This window comes from Protopterus annectens, chromosome 2.part0 (genome assembly GCF_019279795.1).
Source record: "Protopterus annectens isolate FY-2018-M chromosome 2.part0, PAN1.0, whole genome shotgun sequence".
Classification (NCBI taxonomy): Eukaryota; Metazoa; Chordata; order Ceratodontiformes; family Protopteridae; genus Protopterus; species Protopterus annectens.
Genome location: NC_056728.1, coordinates 627405679 through 627419833, shown reverse-complemented (window position 1 = coordinate 627419833; position 14155 = coordinate 627405679). Strand labels below are relative to the sequence as shown.

The window sequence follows — 14155 nt, the reverse complement described above, 5'->3', positions numbered from 1 at the left end:
TTTGCCAATACTGATCAGAGATGCCTTCCCTTTTTGGGATTTTGCTCTATCATATGTAGTAGCGTCCTCCTTCTATTGTATAGTTTGTTTATGGCTGGGGTCCACCAGACAGGACGCCTGCCTTTGGAGGATTGGGTCTTGGTTTTATTTGGGATTGCATGATCCATGCATTCCTGAAGGTGTTCATAGAATGCGTTTATAAAGGATTCTGCGGTCTGGGCCATATTTTCCACAGGCCCGGGGACTTTGAATGATTCCACCTCGGTTTTGAGGAGTGTGAAATTTGCTTTAGAGAAGTTTTTCACTGTGGTTTTCTGGGCAGGGGGTGGGGTCGGGATGTGAATATCCAGTGAGATTAGTTTATGGTCTGATCTTACCAGTGAGGGATACACTTCTGGTCTAGAGCATAGAGCCCCCCATGTTGGTGATGATCAGGTCCAGTATGTTTTCCCCTCTTGTGGGAGTGGTAACAAATTGTTCCATAGCATTTGAGTTTATAAATTCTAGGAACCTTTAGGCTAGGGTGTTGGAGCTAGAGTAATGCTCCCAGTCTGTGTTTGGGTAGTTGAAGTCGCCCAATATAATGGTGTTTGGAGAGACCTTTATATTTTCCAGTGTTCTCAGGAAGGCCGAGTGGGGTTCCTGGGTTTGGGAGGGTGGTCTGTAGCAGGCTATAAACTGGAAGGCAGTTTTACCCACTGTTAGTTACACATGGATAGTCTCTGATGCTTTGTGCTGTGCCACCAACCTGGAGGTGTGGGTATCTTTGACGAATATTGATACTCCCCCTCCTTTTGTGGTTCGGTCCAAGTTTTGGGGCCGAAAAGCATGGTATGAGATATAACCTGGTAGTGCTGGGGTGCTCTCGGGAGCCTTGAACCAGGTTTCTGTTACTGCACAGATATCGATGTTCTCCATGCTAAGGAGAGTTTCGAGTGTGTGCATCTTGAGGTTTAGACTTCTGGCATTGAGTAGCATTATTCTTAGTTTCTTATCCTTTGTGATGCCTATGGAGGTGGGTTTGTCTTTTGAGCCTTGCCTAAAAAAGGCACTACGGGGGTGGCAAGAGCCTTTGCCAATATCCGAAAGCCCAGGGGTGACAGGTGCAAGCCGTCCCTAGCAAAGCATCGTGGCTTGTCGAGCATGTCATCCCAGGCTGACAGGCATTGGATCCCCTTTGAATGACACCAATACTTAAGCCAATTGTTGAAATTGATCATCTTGTCTTCATATTGTGGCATCATTCTTGGTGAGGGTAAGATGCTACTCAAGGTCAGGGTCATACCTGCCTGGGCTACATGCTCAGAGAGCTCCTCTGTCTCTTTTCATGTAGTCCAGGGAGGTACGTCTCAGGTCATTCACACCAGCATGGACAATGACGGAGTCATATTTGTACTTGCCTTGGAGTGACCTGAGTGCTAGTGTTATGTGGTGGATCCTAACGTCCGACAGGCAGCTCACCGTGACCTTCTCCTTGTTCAGCCTGGTCAGCGGGATGTCAGTGTGCCTGACGATAGAGTCACCTATTACAAGTGTATCAGGTGTGTTGTTTAGCCTTAAAGGCTGTGACTGTTCGGCACACTGGCTTTGTGAGCTATGTGTTGCAAGTGTTTTGTTTTGGGGTAGCGGTTGCTTGGGTGTCTGCTTTGGAGGTCTCTGCTGCTTAGGCAGATTTTTATTTAGTGCCTCCGAGTATGTTTTTGTGTGTTTATGTGTTTGGTTTGCTGTCGTGGTAGGTCTATGTGAGACTGGAATTGTAGTGAATGTGGTTTCCTTCTCCTCCTGACTGGTTACGCCAGTACTGAGTTGAGAGAGCTTAGCCTCCAGTTTGGCTCTATGGTTGCATCTCTCACATGTGTTGGAATTTGTTGGGAGGAGGAGAGGGTTGTCTGTGTACATGAGGCAGTTGTAACATTGCCTCAAAATTCCCAGATTCACCAGCTGGACCAGAGAGGAGATTGACAACTGACCTTTGGACATGCTAGAATAGTATTGGGAATTCCTTTATAATTGAAAAAAAGGGCCAGTGGGAAACAAGGTACTCAAGGGGAGTTTGTGAGGGTGTAGTGCTGACTTATATAATTGCTTTAGTGAGCAAGTGCCAGGCTTTAGAGTAGGAATAGGGTGTTTATTATGAGAACTAGATCAGTTCTAAGGGAAAAGTGAAGAGCAGACTTTGTGGAGCCGTGAATGGTTTTAACCCAATTAAACGGAGCTGCCCGATGCTGCACTATGCGCAAAATTGTGCAAAGCCACGCCAAAGCGGGTTTTATACAGCGGGACTTGAAAGAGCTAGAAATTGGCCCAAAATGGCCAATAGACTTCCAGATTCTTGTGCTGGGTACACTCCTCCAGGGATAGATAGGCTGCTCTAAGCTCCCCACTGCCACTGGTGAACAAAGTAGCCTCCCTTTATCCAAGAAAGGAAATGGGCAACACAGGAACTTTCCAAAAGTCCAGAATACAGCAAAGCCTGTATTTGGACTACTCTAGGTCAGGAAAGACAGGAAACAAGGATAATTTTTTTTTTCTTTTTTGCAACAAACAGCAGGGAAATGCAATATGTAACACAGGCTAGCGCACTTGAGTGTGTAGCCTCAACAGGTAAATGCAACAAACAGGACAAACTTTAAAAGTGCAGGTGCAAAAACAACTTTAAACAGTTTGAAACAGTTCAAGATGCAGAAATACTTGCAGTTTAGCTAGATCAGACAGTCACCAACAGGGTGTCCCTCAGGACCAATCCTTCCTTTATGCCTAAGATGGTTTCCAGTGTGGCTCTTAACCAAACTATTCGTCTGCCAACTTTTTATCCAAATCCGCAGAACAAGGGGGAGAGCGGATTCTTCATTCCTTGGACATACACAGACAATTAAGATTCTGCTTGAGCAGGACTTAAGCTCTAAGAAAAACTGAACAGCTACTGGTGGCATTTGCTGCAGGATCAGAGGGAAAGGCTATTTCAAAGCAGACTATTTCAAAGTGGATAAGCCACTGCATTCGTTTCTGCTACTTACATCATGGTAAATTGGTGCCCAAGGGCATTAGGTCTCATTCCACCAGGGCTGCAGCTACATCAGCAGCTTTTCTCAGAGGGGTACCAACCAAAGACATTCTAGAAGCTGCTACTTGGAGTTCTGTTCATACTTTTACAAAGCATTATCATCTGCCTTTCCTCTCTAAGTCCAGGGCTGGCTTTGCCCCTTCAGTTCTGCAGGGCCTTATAGCCGCCCCTAATGCTGTTTAGCTCCAGCCTCCCATCCATAGCTATGGGATTCTACCCATATTTAATGACTGCAGCAGTGAAACACGAAGAACATAGTACAGTTGTGTACACTTACCATAAATGTAGATGTTCGAGTGTGTTCACTGTTGCAGTCCAGGTTACCCGCCCACCATCCCCCTTTTATTCTGGAGCTTCTCTTTTCCTTCACTATATTCTAGAGCCTTTGTGGTGTATTTGCTTTTAGATGAAGGTAATGTTTATGTTGTTGCATGTATATACAGTTTATATATTTTTATATATATATTTTTCTCCCCGTTTGGGGGGCACCTGACATCTGGGGCAAGAAAAACTAAAGAAAATGGCATCTGCTGCCTGTTTTATACCCCTGACGACCTGACGTTATGGAAGAAGAGACAGCAACCGACACAGGACCCAAGACTTTGGAATTCAAGCCGACTTAGGGCAACCTGCCAGCAGATTACCCAAATGTAATGACTGCAACAGTGAACACACTCAAACATCTACATTTATGGTAAGTGTACTCAACTGTACTTTTCTCAAAGGGGGACAGGGTTTTATTCCAGAATTGTCTTGGTCCCCAGGAAAGAGAGCACATGGAGATCGATTCTGGATCTCTCTCACCTAAACACCTTTGTGACGGTCCCTTCCTTTCAAATGTTGTCCCTTCAGAGTTTGTTTCATCTGCTGATTCCTCAGGCTTTTCTACTTTCTCTGGTACTGAAGAATGCTTATCTTCATTTCCCTATTCATTTCCTTTTTAGGAAGTTTTTACGTTTCTCTGTTGCTTCCTGGCATTTTCAGTTCTTTGCTTTACCCTTTGACTGCTCTACTGCTTCTAGGGTATTCACAAAATGCCTCGCTCCTGTGATTGCTTTTTGCAGGCTAAAGGGATTACAGGTCTTTCCCTACTTAGATGAACTACTTTTTCAGGCATCCACTCCAGAGATTCTACTGCAGCATCTTTATTTTGCTATTCTCTCCTGCAAATTTCCAAAAGTCTATCCTGACTCCTTCACAGGATCATATGTTTTTGGGATGCAGAATTCAGACTGTTCCATTGATGGCATCCCTGCTTCCTCCCATGGCCTTAAACTCTCATTGCCTTTTTTCAGTCCCTTTTTCCTCTGGCCTCAGTTACAGCCAGGGAATTTCTGAGAGCTCTGGGTTTCATGGCCGTCACCATTCCTAAGCTTTCTGTAGCCAAACTACACATGAGAAAGCTCCAGTGGTTTCTAAAGTCATTTTGGCTTCAACACTCTCATCCTCTAGATTTTATAGCCCCTCTTCTTCCATGCCTTAAGCTGAAAATTCATTGGTGAATTCTTCAGTTGTCACTAAGTCCAGGACTTCCTTTTAAACTTCCACTCTCCTCTTAGGAGCTGTTTACAGACTCTTTAGACATGTGATGGGGGGGCTTGCTTCGGCCATCTAAAATGCAGAACTCCTGGTCGTGTCAACAAAAGAAAGACTACATCATTGTCAAAGAGATTGGCTCTTCAAGCATTTCATCCTCTTTTCATTACAGAACCTCTCAAAGGGTACTGACAGGCAATACCACAGTGATGTGCTTTGTCAGTAAGCAAGGGGGGGACAAGATCTGATCTATGCAGGTTAGCACTTCAAGTGTGGGAGCTAGCTGCCCAGTATCAAATGACACTTCAAGCAGTTTAGATTCCCTCAGATCAAAACATTGTGGCAGACGGTCTGAGCAGGTCCATATCACAATCCCACAAGTGGATGCTTCACAAGGATATGTTTCTAGAAATTGTCCACATGTGGGGTAGTCCTCAAATAGATATTTTTGCCTCCCCTCTGAACAGAGCCCAATGTCCTCTGGTCTGGAAGGTAAATGCCTTCTCTTTTTCCTAAAAGGGGATGTTTCTTTATGCCTTCCTTCCCCTTCCTGTCATTTCAAACGACCTGTTCAAGATAAGACAGGATGTTACCAAAATCTTACTGGTAACTCCCTTTTGGCCCAGACAGCATTGGCTCCCTCTTCTACTGCATTTAGCCAAGGGCAATCATTACAAGTTATTTCACAGGATGGACCTACTCATACAAGACAGGGGATCTCTCATCCATCCCCACCTGTCCACTCTTCAACTGACACTGTGAGATAGGATTTTGATTCCATATAGGCACCTTTTTTCTGAGGACGTTCTTGGGGTCATGAAGGAGGCCAGAAACCCCACTACTGGGAAATGCTACTTATCCAAATGGAAGATGTTTTCTGTTTGGTGTTTTTCTCGTAACCTGGATCCACTTGGTTCTCTTATCTGTGTGAATTGCTCAATACTGGGTTGGTATACCATATGTTAAGGCCCACTTGTCAACTATTTCTGCTTGTCTGCTTCTAGCACCCACTTTTGCCTCTAGATTTGAGGCTAAATAATTTTTTAAAAGGCGTCTTTTATACTAGGCCTCCCAGGAAAACTGTCCCTCTTTCCTGGGAACTTAATTTTGTTTTGGAGAAATTGACTTGGGCTTCTTTTGAGCCTGCAGCTTCAGCTTCCTTGCAGCATTGTTCTTAGAAGACTGTTCTTTTGTTGGCCCTTATTTCTGACAGATAGGTATCTGAGCTTCAAGCCCTTATGGCTATTCCCCTTTTCTAATTTTCCATAAGGACAGGGTATTACTTTGTACTAATCCTTCTTTTATGCCCAGAGTGGTTAATGAGTTGTCTCTTAATCAATTTATAAATTTGCCCACTTTTTTCCTTTTTATGTAGTCTGCTGGTGAGAAGGTTTGGCACAGTGTGGATGTGTGTAGGCAACTCAGATTTTATTTGGATAAGACCAAAGCTTTTTGCAAATCTGATCAGCTTTTTGTTTCCTTTCATCCTAGGTCTTTGGGATTGGCTGTTTCTAAGCAAACTGTTTCTTGGACATCTAAAGCCATTTCTTTTTGTTATTCATTTCATGGCAAAAGCCTTTCTTCCTTTGGTTAAGGCTCATTCTACTAAGGCTGCGCCTTCTGGTGCTTTTTTCAAGGGTTTAGATACTAACTTTATTCTTGAGGCAGCTACCTGGACTTCGTGCATACTTTTGCCAAACACTTTAAGCTTGTGATATTCAGGGCTAGAGATGGTTTTGCTAGAGCCATCCTTGATGGGTTCCTAGAGGGCTTTGCTGTTCCTTCCTCTTCTCTGTCTTCATGAGCTTTTGCACTCTCCCTTTTGTAAGGAATACTGCAACAGTGAAATTGAAAGACATAGTACAGTTGTGTAAAATCTTACCATAACAGTAGATGTCCTTCTCTTCATTGTTGCAGTATTCACCCCCTCCTCCCACTTGTTCTTTTCCCCTTCTGGATATGCCTGGTGAATCTCTAATCCTTAGAATGGCGTTCTTACTCTGGCTCTCAGATTTGAGAATGGTACGTCTGGACTTAACCTTCATGCCCTATGCTATACATGTGACGTATGGCACACCCTTAGCAACTTAAAGGTTTTGGTATACTGGCTAGACGTCGGGCCACCCTTGGCAGGGGATCCCTGTTGTAAGGAATACTGCAACAGTGAAGATGAGGATATCTACCATTATGGTAAGATTTTGCACAACTGTACTTTCTGTTTAAAGAATTCCTATGCATCAGTCTTTTAGAAGTAAGAGCAGTCAAGCTGGTCTGTAATTGTTCAACTATTTTTGCCTAGAGCAAGGCTGTTTGTGGGTTCTAACACCCAAGTGTCATGTTTAATCATAGCCTCACTTCAGGCTTCGTGCCAGCTGAGTGGCGCACAGCTGCAGTTATCCTACTCCACAAGGGGGGATCCACCTTGGATCCCGGGAACTACTGCCCCATCAGTCTGACGAGCCTGATCTGCAAGGCCATGGGAACGTTTTATCATGGAAATTATAAACAAAAGACATTGGCAACCTTCAAACACTGGACCCCACCCAGTTTGGATTCATGAAGGGCCGATCTTGTCTCCTGAACCTGATTGACTTCTTTGAATCAGTCTCCAGAGCTGTGGACAAGGGTAAGGTGGTCCACACAGCCTATCTGGACCTCACCAAGGCCTTCAACACCATACCCCACTTTGGAGTCATAGATAAACTTACTAAGCTGGGCATTAATCCATACGTCACTCGATGGGTTGCTAACTGGCTTACTGACAGAACCCTCACTGTAAAAGTAGCCGACTCCAAATCCACCTCCAGACAAGTGGAGTACCTCAGGGTTCAGTCCTGGGACCGCTCTTGTTTGGCATCTACTTCTCTGAAGTACAGGCCAACACTATGGGACTATGGGTAACAAAGTTCGCAGATGACTGCAAACTGGGAGCCATTATTGAATCCCCAAATTATGTGAATATTCTACAAAAGGGCCTTACAGTAACAGATGCTTGGTGCCAGCGCCATGGGCTCAAGCTCATTGCCATGAAATGTATAGTTATCCTCTTTGGGAAAAAACATGTACCCATGAATTACCACATAGGCGTTAGTACACTAAACACCGAAAGTGTGATAAGATACTTAGGGACACAGGTGGACAGTGGTCTCACCTTCGATAACCACATCGCCACAACAGTCCAGAAATCCTTCTATGTGGCACACCTCATCACTAAGGGCTTTTCATCCAGAAAAAAGGAGGTCATTGTCCCACTGTATTCATCCCTCATTAGACCCATTATAGAATAGAATGCCCTGTTTGGTGTGTACCTCTCAAGACATCTGTAACAACTGGAAAGGCTGCAGAAATACCTCACTAAAAGAATCACAGGCCTAAAGCAGATGCCCTATGCTGACAGTCTAAAAAAAACTCCACCTGTACTCTGTCGCATGTCATCTACTCGGAGACGATCTCTTCTTAACATACAAGGCCATGTCAAACTCAGAGCTGTTGGACATGTTACACTTAAAGAAATCCTAGTCCGTCAGAGACGCACGCTCCAGGGATCTAAACCTTGTCATCACAATGAGCAAAACAAGCTGGAGGGATAGATTCCTGACCCAGAGACTCTCCAGACTCTGGAATAGACTGCCCATACATGTCAAGCAGAGCGCCACTTTGGCCCTCTTCAAAAGGAACCTTGATCATGTCAGTCGCCTGCTAGACAGGGGTCCAGGGAAGTAAATATTGTGGGAAGAAATAGCCAGGGAATTGTTATGGCTAGGCTTGTATAGGCCCCTAGGGCTGATAGCTTTGTACCCACCTATGAATATGTCTTGTCTGTGGCGTTTACATGGACTTTTGCCAGTATGTTAACTAAGCATTCCATGTGTAGTTAGGTGCTGTGATTTTCAAGGTGTTTGAGAAGCACATACCGACACCATCCATTTTATAGGCCAGCTTCAGTGCTGTAATGTTGCTGGTGTGTGCTACTGGTTAGGAAATCTGATGGTGAACATGGACTCTCTTGGTACAGGTTATCTGTAATGGTCAAATGCAGAAGATTTATATGACGATGCAATTTAAAGTTGAGTAACATACACAACTTAAGTCTGATTATGAGAATGTTACATAAGCATTAGTGGTGAGAATATTTTCTTTAATTTGCAGTTTGTCTTTCCTTATTAACCCAGATTGTATATTTCTGCTCTTGTCCTTTTGCCTGAATTTTCTTTATGGCAGAAAAAATACCTAGGATTTTTTTCGTTAGTGCTTTTAAAGCTGTTCCAGGAGTTCACTAGTTTGTTCAGTACAGAAATAGCGATTAGGTAGCATGTTATGAATGCCTCTTCATGTTGATTGCTTATATATATTAGTTTAAAGATGGAATGATTTTTGTTTTGAATGCATTTGTCTTTTTTTCCTGTAAACAGTGCGTGATTTTAACGGAAACCAAGATTTCACTACAGAAGAGGATAAATGAATTTTGCCATTTACAGCACCCCCCCATTAAGGTAAAACTAAAAATTGTGTGTGCAGTGTTTTGAAACCAGGTTGTTTTGCAAGCCTTTTGTGTTACTGTATTACATGCTGATCTAAAATATCTATTCTTTTCACCTGGATGGTCAAGTTTGTACACTTTGATAATAAACACCAAAAGTTTTCATTTACTTATGACTGATCAGAATGCAGATGCAAGTACACCAAGTGTGTTTATTTTGCTTTCTCAGGTTAGCAAGATAAACACCCTTGGTGTGTTTTTATCATGCTTTTGTATTGAGTTTTGTGCTCATTGTGTCTTTGTTATGCAAAACTGAGTAATAAAGTTGTGGTTAGACTGCCATTGAAAGTCTAAGCATACTGGTAAATTACTCTGGTTATGGTGTGCAGGGTCCTGGATTCAAGACCTGAAAGAGCTGTTTATTTAACTGCCCCATGTACACCGACAACCCTCTCCTCTTACCTCCCAACACTCAGACTTGCGAGAGATGCACTTGTATATCCAAATTGGAAGCCATGCAGTCTCCAGCCAAGACCAGAATAGCTGGTCAAGAGAAGGTTAACACTTGCACCACACCACATGTAATACATAGCCCTCCAGAACACACACCAGCACTTTCTTCACATAAAAAAACAAACCACGCACCCATCTTCGTGGAGGCTTTAAATAAAAATCTACCCAAACAGCAGAGACCTCCAAGGCAGCAACACATTTGACCACCACAACACAACACTAATCATGAGACGCACAACTCTCCTAAACAATGTGCCACTCAACCAAAGCCCGTAAGGCAAAACAGCATGCTCAGCTCACTAGTCATAGGTGACTCGATAGTGAGACACACTGATGCCCCACTTACTAGGTTGAATAAGGAGAAAGTAACAGTCAGTTGCCTGTCAGGTGCCAGGATCCACCATGTAACGCACGCACTCGGGTCCCTCAACAACAGGTACAAATATGACTCTGTCATTGTACATGTGGGTGTGAATGACCTGAGACGTACCTCCCTGGGCTACATGAAAAGAGACATGGAGGACCTCTCGGATGTAGCCCCGGCGGGTACTACCCTAGCCCAGAGCAGCATCCTACCATCACCCAGAATGATACCACAGTACAAGCAGAAAATGATTGATTTCAACAATTGGCTAAGTTTCTGATGTCATTTTAAGGGGATCCAGTATCTGTCTGCCTGGGATGACATGACTGACAGACCTCGATGCTGTGCCAGAGATGGCCTGCATCTGTCACCCCTGGGCTTCTGGATACTGGCCAGTGCTCTTGCCACTTCTATAGTGCCTTTTTTAGGCGGTGTTCCAAAGACCAAATTACCACTGTAACAGCTGCAAACAAATGTAATCTGAGGATCATGCTGCTAAATGCTAAAAGTCTAAATCTCAAAATGCACTCACTCAAAGCACTCCTTAAAATGGGGAACATCGACATTTGTGCTGTAACAGAGACCTGGTTCAGGGCAGCAGAAAGCACCCCATGCACTACCAGGCTATAACTCATTCCACACCTTTCGGCCCCAGATCTTGGACCGAAGCTCCAAAGATGGTGGTGTTTCCATATTCATAAAGGATGCACACATCTCCAGACTGATTATGCGCACACCTCCAGACTGGTAGCTCAACATAACGCATCAGAGATAAATCAGGTGCAGCTAACATTGGGTAAGACACTGATTCAGGTTGTAGCCTGTTGTAGGTCCCCAACCATGTCCCAAGATACTCACTGCATGTTCCTAAGCGCCCTGGAGAATATTGGGGTCCAACCTAATGCACTCATACTGGGCGACTTCAACTACCCCTCCAATAACTGGGAAAACTACTCGTGTACCAATACACTTGCACAACATTTCCTAGCATTCATTAATTCCATTGTCCTGGACCAGCTCATTCTTACCCCCACTAGAGGTAGCAACATCCTTGACCTGGTCATTATTAACATGGGCGACCGTTGCTCTACACCAGTAGTCAACTCCTCCCTGGTTAGATCTGACCACAAACTAATCACCTTGGAAATCCACCCCCCCCCCCCAAAAAAAGGTAACCACCATGAAAAACGTCTCCAAAGCTAACTTTGAGCTCCTAAGAACAAAGGTGGCTAACTTCATGGCACCCATGCAAATGGAGAATAGTTGCATGACCACCGAATCATACACCAATGCACTGTACAAACATGTACACAAATGCATGGATCTTGCCATACCCAATACAACCAAGACGTTCTCCTCCAAAAAAAGGAAACCAATCTGGTGGTCCCCTGCCATAAACAAACTCTACAACGGAAGGAGGAAACTGATGTAGAATAAAGTGAAGTCCCTAGACTGGAGAAACAGGAGAAGTGAGTCCCAAAGAAGAAATTGAAAGAACACCTTGAAGTTAGTTTGTTTGAGACTGTAAGGTCTTTGGAGCACTATGTAATTCTAAAAGAAGAGGAGGGCAGATATTCTCCATGCTTATTATTGAGGAGGATGTCCATGACCCCAAGAAATTTAAACTAGAAGATGTCTTCCATCAGGTCCACAAATTCCTGGTGCCTCCCACCCTTCCAACACCAAGACACCTGAGTTCTAGTTCTCGGCCAAATTTAAAGAGCTAACGTTTGACAAGCCAGCTACGTCTAGATTCGGTTGCCCTTCCTTCACCGATTTGGTCAGCTTGACTCAAGATTTCCTTCAGTTTGTAAGTAACCAATTTTTGCTTCATGGCATAGAAGAATGGAGTCTTGACTGATTAACAGCTGTGATATTGGAGAAGCAGCCAGGTGGGGTGGAGAGAGGAATGGAACCTATTTCCCCTTTCTCAGGGAGAAAGGCAGACATGCATGTTTTTGGGTACACACATGGCTAGGGTTGTAGTTAGTAGTGACCAAAAAGAACAGTGGAAGATGGGGTTGTTTGCAGATATAAGTCCTCACAGACTAAAGTGGAGGTGGACACCGCATTGTGTTCAAATGACTACATGGTTGTGTGTGGGTAGCACATGCACAGGTGGGGAAGGGCAAAAGAGAGAAATCACAATCCACTCCTTATGGCTCCTGAATGATGTCCCCTGTTTCCTGATCCTCATAGGTTCATAGGTAGCTTCTAGGCTATCGGCCCAAGGACCTACGTAAGCCTAGCCAGCAAGGTTCCATAGCTTATTCCACCCAAGAAAGTTATTTTCCTGTGCCACTGTCGAGCAGAGACACAGAAGCGATCCCTGGGGTGTATTTCCTATTTTCCATCCACTCATCAAGATTTTTCTTGAAGAGTGCTAATGAAGAACTTTGCTTGACATAGATGGGTAGCTTGTTCCAGAGTACAGGAAGTCTCTGGGACAGAAATCTATCCCTCCAGCGTGTCCTGTTTATTGTGGTGACAAGGTTTAGGTCCCAAGAACGTGTAGCTCGGAGGGATTGAGATTTCTTTAGATGTAGCATGTCCAACAGCTCTGGGTTTGACATAGCTTTATATGTTAGGCAGAGATCACCTCGGAGTAGGCGATATGCCGGAGTTTTTTGAGGCAGTCAGTGTAGGGTGTTTGTTTGAGGCCAGTAATCCTCTTTGTGAGGTACTTCTGTGGCCTTTCCAGCTGCTGCAGATGTCTTGTGAGGTACATTCCAAAAGGTCATGGTAAAAGGAATTCTAATAGGTCACTTGGCCAACAGATGGGTTGGATCATTGACAGGAAGTGGGGGCAGTAAGAGGGCAAAGTGAAACAAGATAAAAAAATGCTTGAAGAAATGTAGAACAATTGGCTTTGTAAGTAAATTTGATTTGTGGTTTTGCTTTGTACGCTCACGTTTTTTCTTTATATATGTCTGTTTTTTTCTGTTGTCATTTACTTGTTTGTTAGAGTTTTAAAAGTTCTGGGCTAGTGCAGAAGGCCAGTATTATGTTTTTGTGAGGGCCAGGGAAGGTTAATTGATTTAACAAGTTGTGGGAGGACGTGGCCAACTGACTTCTGTGGCTGTTATAAGAAAGAACACCTATTATTCACAGCTTTCTTCAGACTGCTGTATGGAGAAATCTGTTTCGTACCTAGCTTACACTGTTCATGTTATATTGTTAAACCTAGAAATTCTTCTGTGGTCTGTCCGTAATGCTAACTTAGCTTCAGTAACTATTTCTGTTGTATCTCATTCAGTTGTATTAGTGTTCAGAACAGAATGGTATTGTGCAATCTTAGGACCACTCAATAAATTAAACATAACTGGCTTTCCTAGTCATATCTTCATACCCATAAAGTGCTTATGGAGTAGCTGAAAAAAAGTGCATTATGTATAGTTAGAGCACAGAAGACATTGGGCCAGATTCATTAATGCCTGCATTATGCAGTCCATATTCAAGAACATCCCTACCATATTTGTTGTTTTCTAGGTACTCAAAGATTACACTAAGTGTATGTGTAGTATTATACTTTGTGGTAGCCTTCATGAATCGCTCTTAATATTTAAGGCTGCAAGAAAATATTTAGGAAAACTTAAATTAAAGAGGAAGAAGGTGTGAGTTATGGTTGTGCTGTCTGCTCACTCAGAATGGTGTACTCTTAGTAAAGGCATTAATGAATCCCAGGGATTGTGTAAAATAGCATCAAAGGCAGCACAAGGACCACAGCAAGAGGCAGAACAGAACTTAAGTTTTCATTGCTGCCTAACAGAGTTTCCAATTTCTCAAAGGGATGTGAGTGGCAGCATGTAATAATGGGTCCCTGCAATAGGCTAAGACAGGGCTGTGATGCAGAGCAAAGGAGTGTCAGATTTAGATAGGATGGTGACGGAGAGTGTAAGGTAGCATTAGAGGAAAGGGAAGAACTGAGTCCTGGGGCAGAGCAAACAGGAGAGCACAAGAGGAGCAAGTAAGAGAAGGGAACAGAGCCCAGGTTTACCAAGTGCAGAGACGAGGCGAGGGAAGGGCGACTTAATAGCTAAGGAAGGCCGAAGCTAGCATGTTTTAAGTAGAAGAAAAAAAACATAGATGATTAATAAGTGATGAGATGGGATAGCTGGAGAGGAAGGAGGAGAGGTGGTCAAGGTGTTTAAAAAAAAAAGTTTGGCAGTGATTTGGCTAAGTGAAATTTTAAGGGACC

At 43.7% G+C, this 14155-nt stretch overlaps 1 protein-coding gene across 1 annotated transcript in view; it reads left to right on the top strand.

Annotated features, from left to right (window-relative positions):
* Positions 1 to 14155, top strand: part of UBA6 (ubiquitin like modifier activating enzyme 6) — a 2440735-nt gene that overhangs the window by 405543 nt on the left and 2021037 nt on the right. Inside the window, exon 6 of the mRNA XM_044060993.1 lies at positions 9013 to 9093. Coding sequence (XP_043916928.1) covers positions 9013 to 9093 — 81 coding nt within the window. The remainder of the gene's footprint in view (positions 1 to 9012; positions 9094 to 14155) is intronic.